Source organism: Paroedura picta, chromosome 2, assembly GCF_049243985.1.
Source record: "Paroedura picta isolate Pp20150507F chromosome 2, Ppicta_v3.0, whole genome shotgun sequence".
In the NCBI taxonomy this organism is placed as follows: Eukaryota; Metazoa; Chordata; class Lepidosauria; order Squamata; family Gekkonidae; genus Paroedura; species Paroedura picta.
Window position 1 is genome coordinate 75225349 of NC_135370.1, and position 13564 is coordinate 75238912.

A 13564-nucleotide genomic window follows, 5' to 3' on the forward strand; every position below is an offset into this window, starting at 1 on the left:
ATTAACAATAAGCTCCCTTGACTGGAGCTCTTGAGCTGAACAATAAAATCAGTTCATATAACAATGATAGTTACAGAATAGATAAAAGGAAAATTATATACAACTAATAAAATAACATTTTTAAGAACTGTGAAATTTTAATCTTAATATATAGCAGGAGAGTGTCTGAAAAACATTATAATATTAAAAAAATTGGCCACAGATCATGTAACTGCAGGACCGGTATCAGCCAACAAAAAAGAAATATTGCCATTTTGATACTATATTTATTACGTGATTACCTGCTGCTTCCACTATACCGAAAAGAACTGAGAAACATCGTATAATCTCTGCATAGGCAGGTACCACTACTTTGAAGACATTTGTTTCAAACTATATAACTCTAGAATTACAGCCTAAGCTTTGGTCTATCAAGATCAGTATTGCCCATAACGACTGGCAGTGACTGCCCAACATCTCGCATAAAAGCCTTGACCCTCATTTTAATTGGAATGGCTGAGGACTGAACCCTGGGCATCCTGCATGCAGGCTACAGCCACGTCCTCTGCCTTTCTCTCACGGCCACCCATGTTCAACATACTCCACGTTAAGGGGCCGCCTCACCGTCCTCTCAGCTCCGCACACCTGCAAGCCGCGCCTTCTCTGTACAGGGAGTCACAACCATATGCTTAGGCCCCTCGCTCGGCCTGTCTCATCAGCTGCGCACAGAGATGCCAGCCTCCAGGTGGGGCGGCTGAAGCGGAGGGTAGACCCCACAGCATCATACCCCAGTGAGGTCCCCTCCCTGCCCCAAATCCCACCCACTCGCGGCTCCACTCCCCAAAATCTCGAGGTATTTCCCAGCTGAGTCGGGCAAAGCGAACTGCGCACCAGCAGCCATGAGAGTCCCGAGGTCGGACCCCGGACGCCGCCGCTATTTTAGGGTCCAAGGCTGACGATTTGAAAATGCCGCGAGAGTGTTCCGCGTCTACGGCCGGAAGAAATCTCGTGTGTTTTTTCTTTTCTTCCACCTCTCGCGTGAGTGTGACGTCACGGGGCTCCTGGGAAGGGTCAGGGGTGGCGCCATGTGTGGAGGCTGCGTGAAGACGAAGTACCCCTCCCGGGTAAGAAGACCCGCTAGCTCCCTCCCCTTCCCCGTCAGGCTGGATCTCGTCACTCTGCTGGGGGCTCCGGAGCTAGAGCCAACGCCCCGCCCCCTGCCTTTCCTTAATTAATTTGCCCCTGGCGTGGTCTTTGAAGCTAGAGTTTGTTTTCAAATCGGTCTGTTTTAGCAACTAGAGTTGGTGAGATGTTGGTGTGCGTAATCTCAATAATGGAAAGCGAGCCTAGGGTACTGGATGGGGGGGGGACATTTTTTTAAAAATTTATAACACAATTATTTATTTATTATTTGATTTGATTTCTAGACCGCCCTTCCATATGGCTCAGGGCGGTTTACATGCAACATCATAGGGTAAGGTGACCAGATTTTAACATTGGTAAAGTGGGATAGCATAGACCGAGGGGGGGGGGTCTTGATTAAACATTTCGTCTATATGGAGCAACAAAATGTTTCATAGAACACAAAAATAGTATTGTAATATATATTTTTTAATTTCAAAATAAGTACAATTTGCCAAGTACCCCCAGATGTCCCTCCAAAAGTGGGACAATCTGGTCATCATATCATAGGGGGATTCATGGAACAAGTCAACATACAACATAGTTAATGTACAACAATAACAATCCAACAGTGGTTCTAAACAACACAACTTCAGTGATCCCAACAGTAACAACATGACACAAACAAACTTAGCTAAACCCCCTAGAGAGGTCAGACTGCTTCAGGTCATGGAGGGGATGGGATGTCTGAGGGGGGACTTGTGGTAAATGCCTGGTGGAGGAGTTCCCTTTTGTAGGCCCTGCGGAACTGTGGGAGTTCGGGCAGGGTCCTGATCTCTTCAAGGAGATCGTTCCACCAGATGGGGGCCCCTCATTTCTTGGCAACAGAGCACAGTCATAGGCATTTTATTCTATGTTGCCCCTTCTGTGATGTATCCCTGTAAATTTTAGAATTGAAATTTAGAGTCTAAGTTGATTTGCTCACAGCAGGAACACTGATCTGCATGCCCTTCTTAGCAGGTAGCAGTGTTTATTGTGTGATACCAAATAAATTGTTAAATAGCACTAGAATTGGGGTTTGCTAGTGAGAGGCTGATTTTGAATAGATAACTATTGTCTTTTGTAAGTTGTGTTTTAACTTGGATTCTATTATTTTGCAGTTGTGTGCAGAAAAATAATAGCTGTTTTGAGTCGTTACTAAATTAGAAATGGGGAATATTTTTACTTTAAAAAACAGGACTGTTAGGTAAGCCAGTATTATCAACTCCATATTACAGGGAAGTTGACACAGGTTGTATCTGAAAAACAGTGATGACTCCAAGAAAAAGCATTGAGGCTGGTCTAAAATATAAATTGAGTTTAAACTCATGCTTTTAACAAGTTGTAGACCAGCTCATATAAGAATTCACTCAAGTGTCTTTGAAATTCTTCACCTGGTCTTTGGTTTACCATATTTGTAAGCTTTGCCATCCCAGCAAGTTCCCCAAGTTTCTTGCACCATAAGTCTATCTGCAGCTCATTTTGTTTTTTTCCATCCAGAACTATAATAAGTCTTGTTGTTGTTGCATGGAAGAAAAATTCCGCTCCATCTTTAGGAAGACCTGTAGGGCATGTTTTTATATTCAAGTGAAAATTTACATCTAAATAGAGTTTGCAATTTGTCATGCACCTTTATCCAAATTTTTTAAACAATTTTACAATTCCACCACATATGATAAAAAGATCCAACCATCTTAAGACATTTCCAACATTTACCATCAGTTTGATTTGACATTTTACTTCTGGCTTTAGGTGTTAAATATCATCTAAAATATTGTATACCAATATGGATTTTCACATAGTGCCTGACTCTTAGTTAGTTTAACTGTTTTACATGATATATGTTCCCAATCTTCCATTGAGATTGATTCATTAAAATTTTGCAGCCATTTCACCAGACAGTTTTTCACTTGTTCATCCTCAGTTTTATAGGAAAGAAGTTTTAAGTAATCTACCTAAAATAAGTAGTTTGTCCTGAGTAATCAACTCTTCAAATTCAGTTTATTCTGAGTCATTCATTTCTTCTTTCATCCTCGATGCCCATTGCATGTATGTTAACCAGTCCACAATTCTCCCCTCCTAAGTTTTAAACCAGCTCTTAATGACTTTGTTCTATGAAAAAGAATATTGTTAATGAAATACTTTTCCTTTTCTGAATATTTTAGGGCAATACCTGCTTGGAGAATGGGTCTTACTTGCTGAACTATCTGGGTTGCACTGAATGTAAGAAACGGGATTTTGTGATGGTAATAAATAGAACATCAGAAGAAGAGGATGGAGAGGAAATTATCACTTATGATCGTAAGGAGACTAAATTATTTTGTTGATTAGAGGAGGAGCAATTATGGTAACAGCAATAGGAGATGGTTAGGTAGCAGCATCTCTGAGGAACACATATCCCAGGCATCTGCCTTGGGGCTACTAGCACTTCGTGAATAATTTTTGAAAGCACAAATTTGACTTGCACAACTCTGACTAGTATCATTGTGACTATAAATCTCTTGTGTTTTGTTTCAGATGTGTGTAAGACCTGTCACCATGTAATAGCTAGACATGAGTATTCTTTCAGCGTCGTAGATGATTACCAGGTATCCCTTGTAACATTTTTAAAATGTCTTTAATAATAGTATGCATTGAAAAGACCAGTTGCAGTAACATTAAATTCCCATGTCTTTGAAAGCATCTGAAGGTTGTTTGTGCATATTTGATCTCACATTTGAGTGAATGTATGAGTATAGCCTCTGTATAACATGTTATATTGTTATACTGTTATATTGTTACAACTATTAGTTATTGTACGGTTATTCATATGTTATAGACTGTTTCATGTATTGTTCTTATGTTCTATGTAAACCGCCCTGAGCCTCCGGGAAGGGCGATATATAAATATATAATAAATAAAAATAAAATGTTGTAGCTTAAAACTCGGTTCAGTATACCCAAGGTGAATGTGTTTTATTTACTTCATTTATATCCCACTTTTCTTCCCAGTGGGGACTCAAAGCAGCTTACATAATTCTCCTCCATTATGTCTTTACAGTGACTCTGTGAGATAATATAGGCTGAAGGTGTGTGACTGGCCCAAGGTCACCCAGCAATCTTCCATGGCAGAGTAGAGATGTGAACTGGCTCTTATAAAAGAGTCTCTGATTTGTTCCTTAAAGTACCATGAATTCTATATCAAACAAGACAGTTTTTCTTTAGAGTCAGTAAGCACCAATTGTGAGATAAATTTGGGCATACCCAAGAGCAATAATTGGACCTTTAGGCAAGTTCTTGATGCTGTGTTTTGGTTTGTAATGTTTCAAAAGTTTGTAAGCACAAAAAACTGCAAAGTAGTTTACGCAACATGCTGTAGAGACTATTAATCAATAGTAACAATGCAGTTTGAGTATTCAAATTCTAAATGCAGAGCTGGTCTGGCTTTACTGTAGTAGCCCCAACTGTATATTGAAGATTATTTTAGGCCTTTCAGAGGTGATGTGGCTTTTTAACTCTGATGTTCTGAATAGATACTTAAAAAAACTGGAGCATTTGGAATTATTCTGTTGATTTCCATAGAACTTGATTTCCATAGAGCCAGTTTGGTATAATGGTTAGGAGTGTGGACTTCTAATCTGGTGATCTGGGTTTGAATCTGCACTCCCCCACATGCAGCCAGCTGGGTAACCTTGGGCTCCCCACAGCACTGACCGAGCAGTGATATCAGGGCTTTCTCAGCCTCACCCACCTCACAGGGTGTCTGTTGTGGGGGGAGGAAATGGAAGGCAATTGTAAGCCACTTTGAGACTCCTTCAGGTAGAGAAAAGTGCCATATAAGAACAAACTCTTCTTCTTTAAGGGAGTATGATTTTTTTTTAAATGCAAAACAAAAAATTGAACTCAATTTAAGTTTTGCTACTTCAGACCAATATGTCTGCCCACTTGAATCTATCTTTTAAAAATGCAGTCTTCTTATCTAAGTTATGATTCAAATGGGTAGCCGTGTTGGTCTGAAGTAGCACAATAAAATTAGAGTCTAGTAGCACCTTTAAGACCAACAAAGATTTATTCAAGGCGTGAGCTTTCGAGTGCAAGCACTCTTCGTCAGACTAAGCTTAGTCTGAGGAAGAGTGCTTGCACTTGAAAGCTTACGCCTTGAATAAAACTTTGTTGGTCTTAAAGGTGCTACTGGACTTTGATTTTATTATCTAAGTTATGTTCTTGGATTGAAAAACTGGTAGCTCTTGAATTGAAAACTGGTTGCTCCCTGTGAGCAGCAGGGGGAGATAGAGAGCTTTTGCACTTGGTAGCAGAAGCAGTTACTTCTTATGGTTATGCAATATATTTTAAGGCATTTAATGTTAGTTAAAGCTGTGAAGTATTATATTCGTTATAATAACTCAGCATATAGAACTAAGCTAAAGCAAATTTATGAAGGTCATGGCCACAAGAGGTGGTGACATGCAGGAAGGCCTTTTCTATGGTGGTCCCCAGATTAAGGAATAGCCTCCCTATGGAGATTTGCCAGGTGCCTACAGTAAATGGTTTGGAGCGCCTGGTGAAAACACACCTCTTCAATCAGACCTTTTGATGTCTGGTCTCCTCTGGGTGCTGTCCTGCCAAGGGTGGGTGAGAGGGAGGGACGGTTATGTTTGAAATGTTTTTAGTGTATTTTAGATTATTTTATTCTTTATGGTTGTAACCCGCCCTGGAACCTTCAGGTGAAGGTACAGGATATAAATTCTTGAATAAGTAAATCAAGTATCAGGTGGAGTTTTGATTTAAATGTAGTAGTGTTGGGTTGTATAGGGAGACTTTGAGGAACTGGCCAATTTTCCTTACAATTCTGAGACTGCATCTACCGTGGTGCCAGCATGGTATAGTCGTTAAGAGCAGCAGCTCCTAATGTGGTGAGCTGGGTTTGATTCCCTGCTCCCCTACATGCAGCCAGCTGGGAGACTTTGGGCTTGTCACAGCACTGATAAAGCTGTTTTGACTGAACAGTAATATCAGGGCTCTCTCAGCGTCTTCTACCTCACAGGGTGTCTGTTGTGGGAAGAGGAAGGGAAGGCAATTATAAGCCACTTTGAGACTCCTTCAGGCAACAAAAAACAGGGTATAAAAACCAACTGTTCTAGTTTTTTATGTGTGATAGTATAGTTCATAGTTCATAGCCTGGGTCCTACCTATCTGCGGGACCACTTGTCTGCTTATGCCCCTCGCAGGACTTTACGCTCTGTGGGTAGGAATCTGCTTGTTGTACCGGGCTCCCAGAAGATTCACCTGGCCCTGGTCCTGGCCCCAGCCTCAACCTGGTAGAATGAGCTCCCAGAAGAGCTAAGGGCCCTGACAGAGCTATCTAGGTTCTGCAGGGCCTGCAAGATGGAGCTCTTCTGCCAGGCATTTGGTTGAGATGTGGGGGGGAGAGGTTTGACTGATTTATGAGTGGGGTCCTGCCCTATCCTGTGCATTCTCATACTGAATGCGGAAGACCATAGCCCAATTGCATATTATTAGGATCATGCCATTGGTCCTGGTTGGGATTAGCTGAGTCGGTTTGGAGAGTTTATTGTCAAGTTGTACTGACAATATATATAACTATACTTGAATAATGTTTTAATGGGTTTTGTATGGGTTATCTTGTTTTATGGTTTTATTCTGTAAGCTGCCTCAAGGTGACATTTGTCAAGAGAGGTGGAGTATAAATTTTAAAATAAAGATCAATTTTCTCATTGTTCTCTCAAGTTCCTGAGTGTTTTTGTGCAGAACATGCACTCAGTGTAACCTTTCTCACAGGATTGTTGTAAAATAGTCGAAAAGTGTAAATCTTTCTGCACACAGAAAAGAGCAACAGAAAAGATAGCAACTTCTGCAAAGGATTTTACAGACTATGCTCCCAAGGACAGATAAAGCAACACCAATCAAACCAAGGGATAGTTCTGCAAGACCTGGGCATTGGGGTGGTTCACACAGTACAACTGATGGCAATTGGAAAGAACAAAAGAACATGCAGCCTGTTCTCTGCTAGGGCCTCTGCCCTGGTGGTAAACGGGCATTGTCAGAGTGTGCTCCAGTCATTTACCGAGCACTAATGTAAACTTTGCTGCTGCTGTTCACTTACCCATGCAGTCTGTGGGTTGTGCAGAGTCTACTTTCTCCAAGAATCGTTAACCGCTCCTGCAGAGTGGAATAAATAAAAGAGTAAGCCCTAAGGGGGAGGAGAAAGGGCAGGCTCTGTCCGGGATAAAAACTCGGAGGGCCCAATCAGGAGCCACAAAGTGGCTCCTGATTAGGCCCTCCAAGTGTCACTCCAGGGCCAAGTGGCCAATGGGGAGCTGTGCAAAGCCCAGCCTCGCCTTGCCTGGCTGGGGACTCACCGCACACAGCCTTCCCTGATGGTGAGTCCCCCCCGTTGGCTTCCCCTCGCCCAGACACACACACACACATACCAGCCTAACCCCCCTGGCCGCCTCCCGCTACGATCGCACCACAGCCGCTTCCCCACCCCCACAAAGACACACAAACACACACACACACACAAAAACCCCCTGGCCGTCCCCCCATCGTGCGGCTGCCGCTTTCCCATCCCCACAGACGCGCGCGCACACACACACACCAGCCTAACCCCCCTGGCCGCGGCCCCCCCACGATCACACCGCAGCCACTTTCCCGCCCCCACAGACACGCAGACACACACACAGCCACCCACCCAGTTTGGTGTAGTGGTTAAGAGCGTGGACTTCTAATCTGGTATGCTGGGTTCGATTCTGCGCTCCCCCACATGCAACCAGCTGGGTGACCTTGGGCTCGCCACAGCACTGATAAAACTGTTCTGACTGAGCAGTAATATCAGGGCTCTCTCAGCCTCACCCACTTCAAAGGAGAGGAATGGGAAGACGACTGTAAGCCTTCACCCCCCCCATGTCCCCTCCCATTTCACCTACCTGTCTGCCTACCTTCCTTTCTTCCTTCTTACTTCCTGATTTCCTCTGTTTCTCTATCTCCTTTCTGTCTCTCTGTCTCTCCCTCTCACTTGCTCCTTTACTTCCTTTCTTTCTCCCTTCTACCCATCCTTTCAACTACCCCTTCCCCTTCTTTCTCCCTCCCATACCTCCTTTCTTCTTTTTCCTTCTTTGCCTACAGTCTGCCTCCCCATTCTCTAGCGCCCGCTGTATTTCTTCTACAGCGGGCTTCATTTCTAGTTAAATTATAAAAGGGACTAAATATTATTTAGATTTGGTGCCAGCTACGTGCTGTACGAGGCCCTAGCCTTGTTTTTGTCTCTAGAAGCTTCTGTAATAACATTTAAAGTAATAGCTAGTTATAAATGTTTTATACTCTTTGAATCATAAATGGTAATAAATTGGCTGCTGCTGTAATTTTGCCTTTATAGCATTGATCAGTAAGGTTGTATTATTTTGGTGAGTTATATTGGGATGTCATTTGTCCTTAATGTATGTAAATAACAGGGAAAATGCAAGCAAAGTTTCTGTGCAGTGCAGAATCTAGTGCACGGCATAGTGTTGCTTCTTAGGCTCTTTGTTTTTGCTTCTTTTTTCATTATATTCCCATTGATTTTAAGCCCATTGATTTACAAATCGTGAGCAGCAGAAAAAAATCAAGTTCATGTTTTGGACACCAGTGATAATACGACTCAGACAAATTTTGCTACTGCCAAAATCTTAGGATCATTATCTCTAAGCAATGAAGGGGCTGTGGCTCAATGATAGAACGTCTCCTCAGCACATAGAAGGCCCCATTTTAAAAGGCCAGGCAGTAGGCCATGTGAAAGAATCGTGTCTGAGACTCTGGAGAGCTCCTATGAGTCAGAATAGACACCATTGTACTTGATAGACCCAGGATATGGGCTTTCTGTATGCATGGATTTCTGTAAACCTTGGCATACATGCAGGTTTCCAACGATGATTGTCAGAAAAGTAAGGAATACGTACCATATCTGAAAACTTGAAAATTGAAGGAGATTGGGTGAGAGTGCTTCCATGTCCTACAGTTTTACCTTTCTTTGCTTTTTATGTAGTTCTTTCAGGACACTCTGAAAGTTTCATTAGAAATTTTAGGCAGTACATTCACAATTTCTTAGTTTTTTCATAGTTTAGATTTCTTTCGTTTATAATTTTGATTGAAAAGAGGAGGCAGTAGAACAAGCACTGTCACAAAATTAGGTAGCTATGGATAATTGGAATTGTTCCTGTATAACTTTTCTGTATTTGTATGCTGTTTTTCTGTCATTGTAGTCAAAGTACCGTAGTTTAAAATCATCAGAATAACTGTCTATAATATTTACACCATAAAACAGCCATTTTCAACTGTGGCTTTGAGTAACCCCAGAAGTGATGCCAGATGTTTACAGTATGCATGGCATCATCACTAATAAAATAAAATGTTTGTTGAATAAGAAGTAAGTTTCATTTTTGTACTTGCAATACCTTGCCCAAGCAAAAGAAGGAAACATTAATCTCAGTCATAAAGTCAGCAGTTGTCTTCAGGGGAAAGATCTTGTGATTTGGAGATCACTTGTAAACTTTGGGAACTCTCTGGGTACCACCAGCAGGCTGAGGAAAACTGACAGTAGAGCTATGAAGACTTTTTTGAAGAAACTCTTCTTTTACTGTAAACTGTCCACTTTCATGCCAAAATGTGAACCAGTTATTGATTGTTTTCAATGTGCTTTTCCTCTGACAACTATAGAAGTAAACAAAATAAATGTCAATGCAAGATGAACTGTATTTTACATAATGCAAATGGTGTATGATCATTAAATTAATTACTTACTCCTACATAAGTGAGCGTACTTGGATATTACAGAGCATATTTTTCCAAAATGGATTTTTGACAAAAGCAGGATACATGGTTCAGTTTACAAGTACAGAAGCATAAGAGTCTGTCATGCAACAAAAATTAATAAAATCCATTTCATGTATTGATAGAGGGCAAAATGAGCAATAGTCTTACCTTAATGAAAGAAGATACCTGAAGAATAATTATTAGTATACAGTTATCTGGAAGACTGAGTGGCTGAGGTCTACTATCCTTGTAAGTCTGACAAAGAACTTAATGGTACATTAACTTAAATAAATGCTGAGACATTCTTAAAGGTAACATTACAAAAAGTAGACTAAGTCAAGCATTGAATCAAGTCCCACAGGATATAAGGACTGCAAATGAAAATTTAGAAGGCTTTGAAGAAGAACCTTGGGAATGTTGATTTTCTGATTTGAAGAATCACAAGTACATAGGATCATGATGACATGTAATAAAATGTTCATGTAATGAAAAGCGTATTGAAAATGTACAATAACCAGTTCACATTTTGGCAAGTGGACAGTTTACAATAATATTAAAAAATATTTTAAAAAATGTTTGTAGCCCTGCTGTCAGTTTTCTTCAGTTTTCTTCAGTCTTCTGCTTCTTGAAACACTGACGGGTCACCTCCTTTATTACCACCAGGAGCCTGGCAATCCTAGCAAGACCTGAAAATATACTTGCCCAGGGTCGGAAATGACTGCCAGGGCAAGAAAAACCCGAGAAGAAAGGAATCCTTGTGCAAGCTGTGCACAGTCCTTGTACTTGATCCAGGTTTAGTAGCTTTCAGATAGGGATGTCATCCTCCAGGTGGGACCAGGGGATCCCCTGGAATTATATCTCATCTCCTGACTAGAGATCAGTTTTCCTGGAGAAAATGAGTGCTTGTTGGGTAGACTCTGTGGCATTGGACACAATCCTCTCATGCTTGAATATCTGAATCCCTTTGCTTGTGACAGCCATTCTCTGCTGGTAGGGCCCCCAGTAACTTGCCACATATGCAGACAGAAAAGTTGGGAATACACAAACAGCATTTCCCTCTTGTCCTTTCCAGTAGTAAAGTGGTTGCCTTTGCCTATGATGAAAGCAGTAAAACTAGGACTGTGGGAGTTTGTAAATTAAGCAAATGTCCATCCTCCCTCATAGAAGCCTGATATGGACTCAAGTGTTACTCAGTTAGAGGCTTTTTAGATGTTACTGATTATCAGGTTTTGAGGAATCACGTAATGAGATACCATGTAAGAGAAGCCTACCCCCTCACTCCAGCCAAGGCTTAGTGATTTTAAGTATCCATACCTGGAAGTTATGTATACAGGAAAACAGTGAACTTAATTTTAAGCATGCAGGTTTAAAGATCAGAGGGCCACAATTTGAGGACCTCTGCTTTCCACAGAAGATCCTTGCTAAGTTGTCCTAGTTCTAAACATTAGTCAGGCACTTCAAACCTTTTAATTGCAGTGATGCAGGCTAGAAGCTTGCTTACTGTTTGAAAGCGCCATGAGATTCTTGAGGTGCTGAATTCTGTACCCACCACCATGTTTTTGGTGTGTCAGTAGACTAGACATTCTGAGTGAAAGGTAACTGATTACAGTCTCTCATATATAGAAAACAAAGCCCATCTTGGATAGATGAAACTTACTAACATTTCCTTCATGTTAAAAGTAAAGATAGCTAAGCACCTTGTCAAGCCTTAGTATTTGTTGGGCAGCTAGAGATCTTCAGTTTTAGCTTTTAGCTAGGTGCAGCTGGTTTTCCCTGCCATGTTGCCAATGCTGTGAATACATTAACTGCACCTGTAACATGCTGTGGAATTTACAGGATATTGCAGCAAACTGTATCTTCCCACACACAACGTGAATATGTTTTTTTGTTTTTCAGGAGTATACCATGCTGTGCCTGCTTTGTGGCAAAGCAGAAGATTCTATCAGTGTCTTGCCTGATGATCCTCATCTGATGACTCCATTATTCTGAAGTGTTTTAAATTTTTCCAAATTGTTTTTAAAACATTGGGAAAGAACATCATTTAACAGATAGATATATTTTAAAAAACCACAACCACTTTGTGTTTGGAGTGAAGTGATACAATCCACCTATTAAGGTTTTTAAGCTAAGACTTATTTATTAATCTACTTCATTTGTATCTCAACTTTCTCCCCAGTGAGATAACCCAAAGTTGTGTTCATCATCTCCTCTTTTTTGTTTTGTCCTCCAGTAACCCTGTGAGGTATGTTAGGCTGAGCAGGAATTGGAACCTGGGTCTCCCAGATATGTGCCTACCTTTCCATACATCTGGTGACTTGAAAGATGGCCAGCAGAAGCAGTTAGTTATAGGACCTTATTGCTTCTTTCCATGATAATGCTATCTGACCAAAGTCTTAGCAAAGGAGAGTATCCACATTGCTTTACAACTGATTCATTCACAAATGATGACAGTAAGTCAGAGCTAATGAAAGAGTAGGAAAATGGGTGAAGAGGAATTGTGCAGATTCTGAGCTGTTTAGCCACAGGGAAAGTCCTGATTGACACGTGTATTTTAATAAATTTCAACTATTGTGACCCTATTTGACCCAACAGTTTTCTGTGATTTAGTCATAGTGGTAGATGACCATTTCTTCTGGCTTTGATTAGGATCACATTTATTGGTGAATGAAGCTGGCATAGAATATGTAAGATACAAGACCAAGTGAAGTGTGAACTTTCACCCTTCAAGAATGGAGTAATGTTCCTCTAAGGCCACTGTAAGAACACCCACAGTGAAGTATAGTACAGTGCCATCACATGGGTTTCATTCCATGCAACTGAAAAGAGCAGCCTTTCTCAACTTTTTAATCATTGAGAAACCATACTGTAATTCTTGTTCTAGAAACAGATAGCTGAGACCTGAGATACATCTTTTAAATAAACATCTGTAAATTTAACCTGGAAAATGCTTCAATGCATAACAATATAGTCATTATGCTTAGAAGAATTGTAGCTGCTGATTCCATATCAGTTTCAGCTCTTGCTGTGAGGTCATTCTGATCACCAGTTCTCATGACCAAACTGTTAAGGTGAAATGTGGATTGTTTGATGACTTGGCTTGTTCTGGAGTTATGGCAGTGTGTTTGTATAACTGCTTCTTCATGCTTTTGTACTCCAGTGATGTTGTGTCTGCAGTACACAGAACAGCCACTGTGACTTGATATAGTGAATTAGTCATATAGCTAGTCATAAACTAAAAATTCAAAATCAACTGAGTTTAGATAAAATCAATATTGCCAAGCATGTTTGGCTATACAAATGGAACACAGAGCTTTCTGTGGTTAATCATCCTCCTAGCTCTGGGAAATGGATGGTCACTTTCAGAAGACAACAGGTTGGGCATGATCTAGCAGAAGGCCCCAAGTTTCCTCTGGAGAGTTTCCAAAATTGTCATGTTTTTAACTGACTTCCTCTAAATCCATGCTGAGATTTTGTCCTAAATGACTGGACATGCTAGATAATTTGAAGTGCATATCAGCAATCTACAATGACATATGTCTGAAGTCATTGCATGCTTCTTAGAAATCTTGTTTTAGGGGATGCAGTGCAGCCAAATGTAAGGAAGCTTGTATTTCTGTTTCATTTGGAAAGAGCTCAG

The 13564-nt window shown here is 40.9% G+C and overlaps 1 protein-coding gene across 5 annotated transcripts; it reads left to right on the plus strand.

Moving 5' to 3' along the window:
• The first annotated feature begins 829 nt into the window (after nucleotides 1-829).
• CHURC1 (churchill domain containing 1) lies at nucleotides 830-12863 on the plus strand. Of its 5 annotated transcripts, none has more exons than XM_077320879.1 (4): nucleotides 830-1017; nucleotides 3306-3363; nucleotides 3658-3728; nucleotides 11824-12863. In XM_077320879.1, the coding sequence occupies exons 1-4, from the start codon at nucleotides 946-948 to the stop codon at nucleotides 11914-11916; spliced, it is 294 nt and encodes a 97-aa protein (XP_077176994.1). In that variant the 5' UTR covers nucleotides 830-945; the 3' UTR covers nucleotides 11917-12863. The 5 variants fall into 5 exon arrangements, with proteins under 5 accessions (XP_077176994.1, XP_077176991.1, XP_077176992.1 ...); XM_077320876.1 differs by having other exon boundaries at nucleotides 851-1017; nucleotides 3306-3441; XM_077320877.1 differs by having other exon boundaries at nucleotides 969-1103; nucleotides 3306-3441.
• Nucleotides 12864-13564: the final 701 nt, after the last annotated feature.

Excerpts from the sequence above, each read along its gene's own strand:
- CHURC1 (XM_077320876.1), top strand. The coding sequence starts at position 946 with ATGCCGCGAGAGTGTTCCGCGTCTACGGCCGGAAGAAATCTCGTGTGT. Across the intron at positions 3,442-3,657 it reads GGAAATTATCACTTATGATC|ATGTGTGTAAGACCTGTCAC; the intron begins GTAAGGAGACTA and ends GTTTTGTTTCAG. Across the intron at positions 3,729-11,823 it reads GCGTCGTAGATGATTACCAG|GAGTATACCATGCTGTGCCT; the intron begins GTATCCCTTGTA and ends TTTGTTTTTCAG.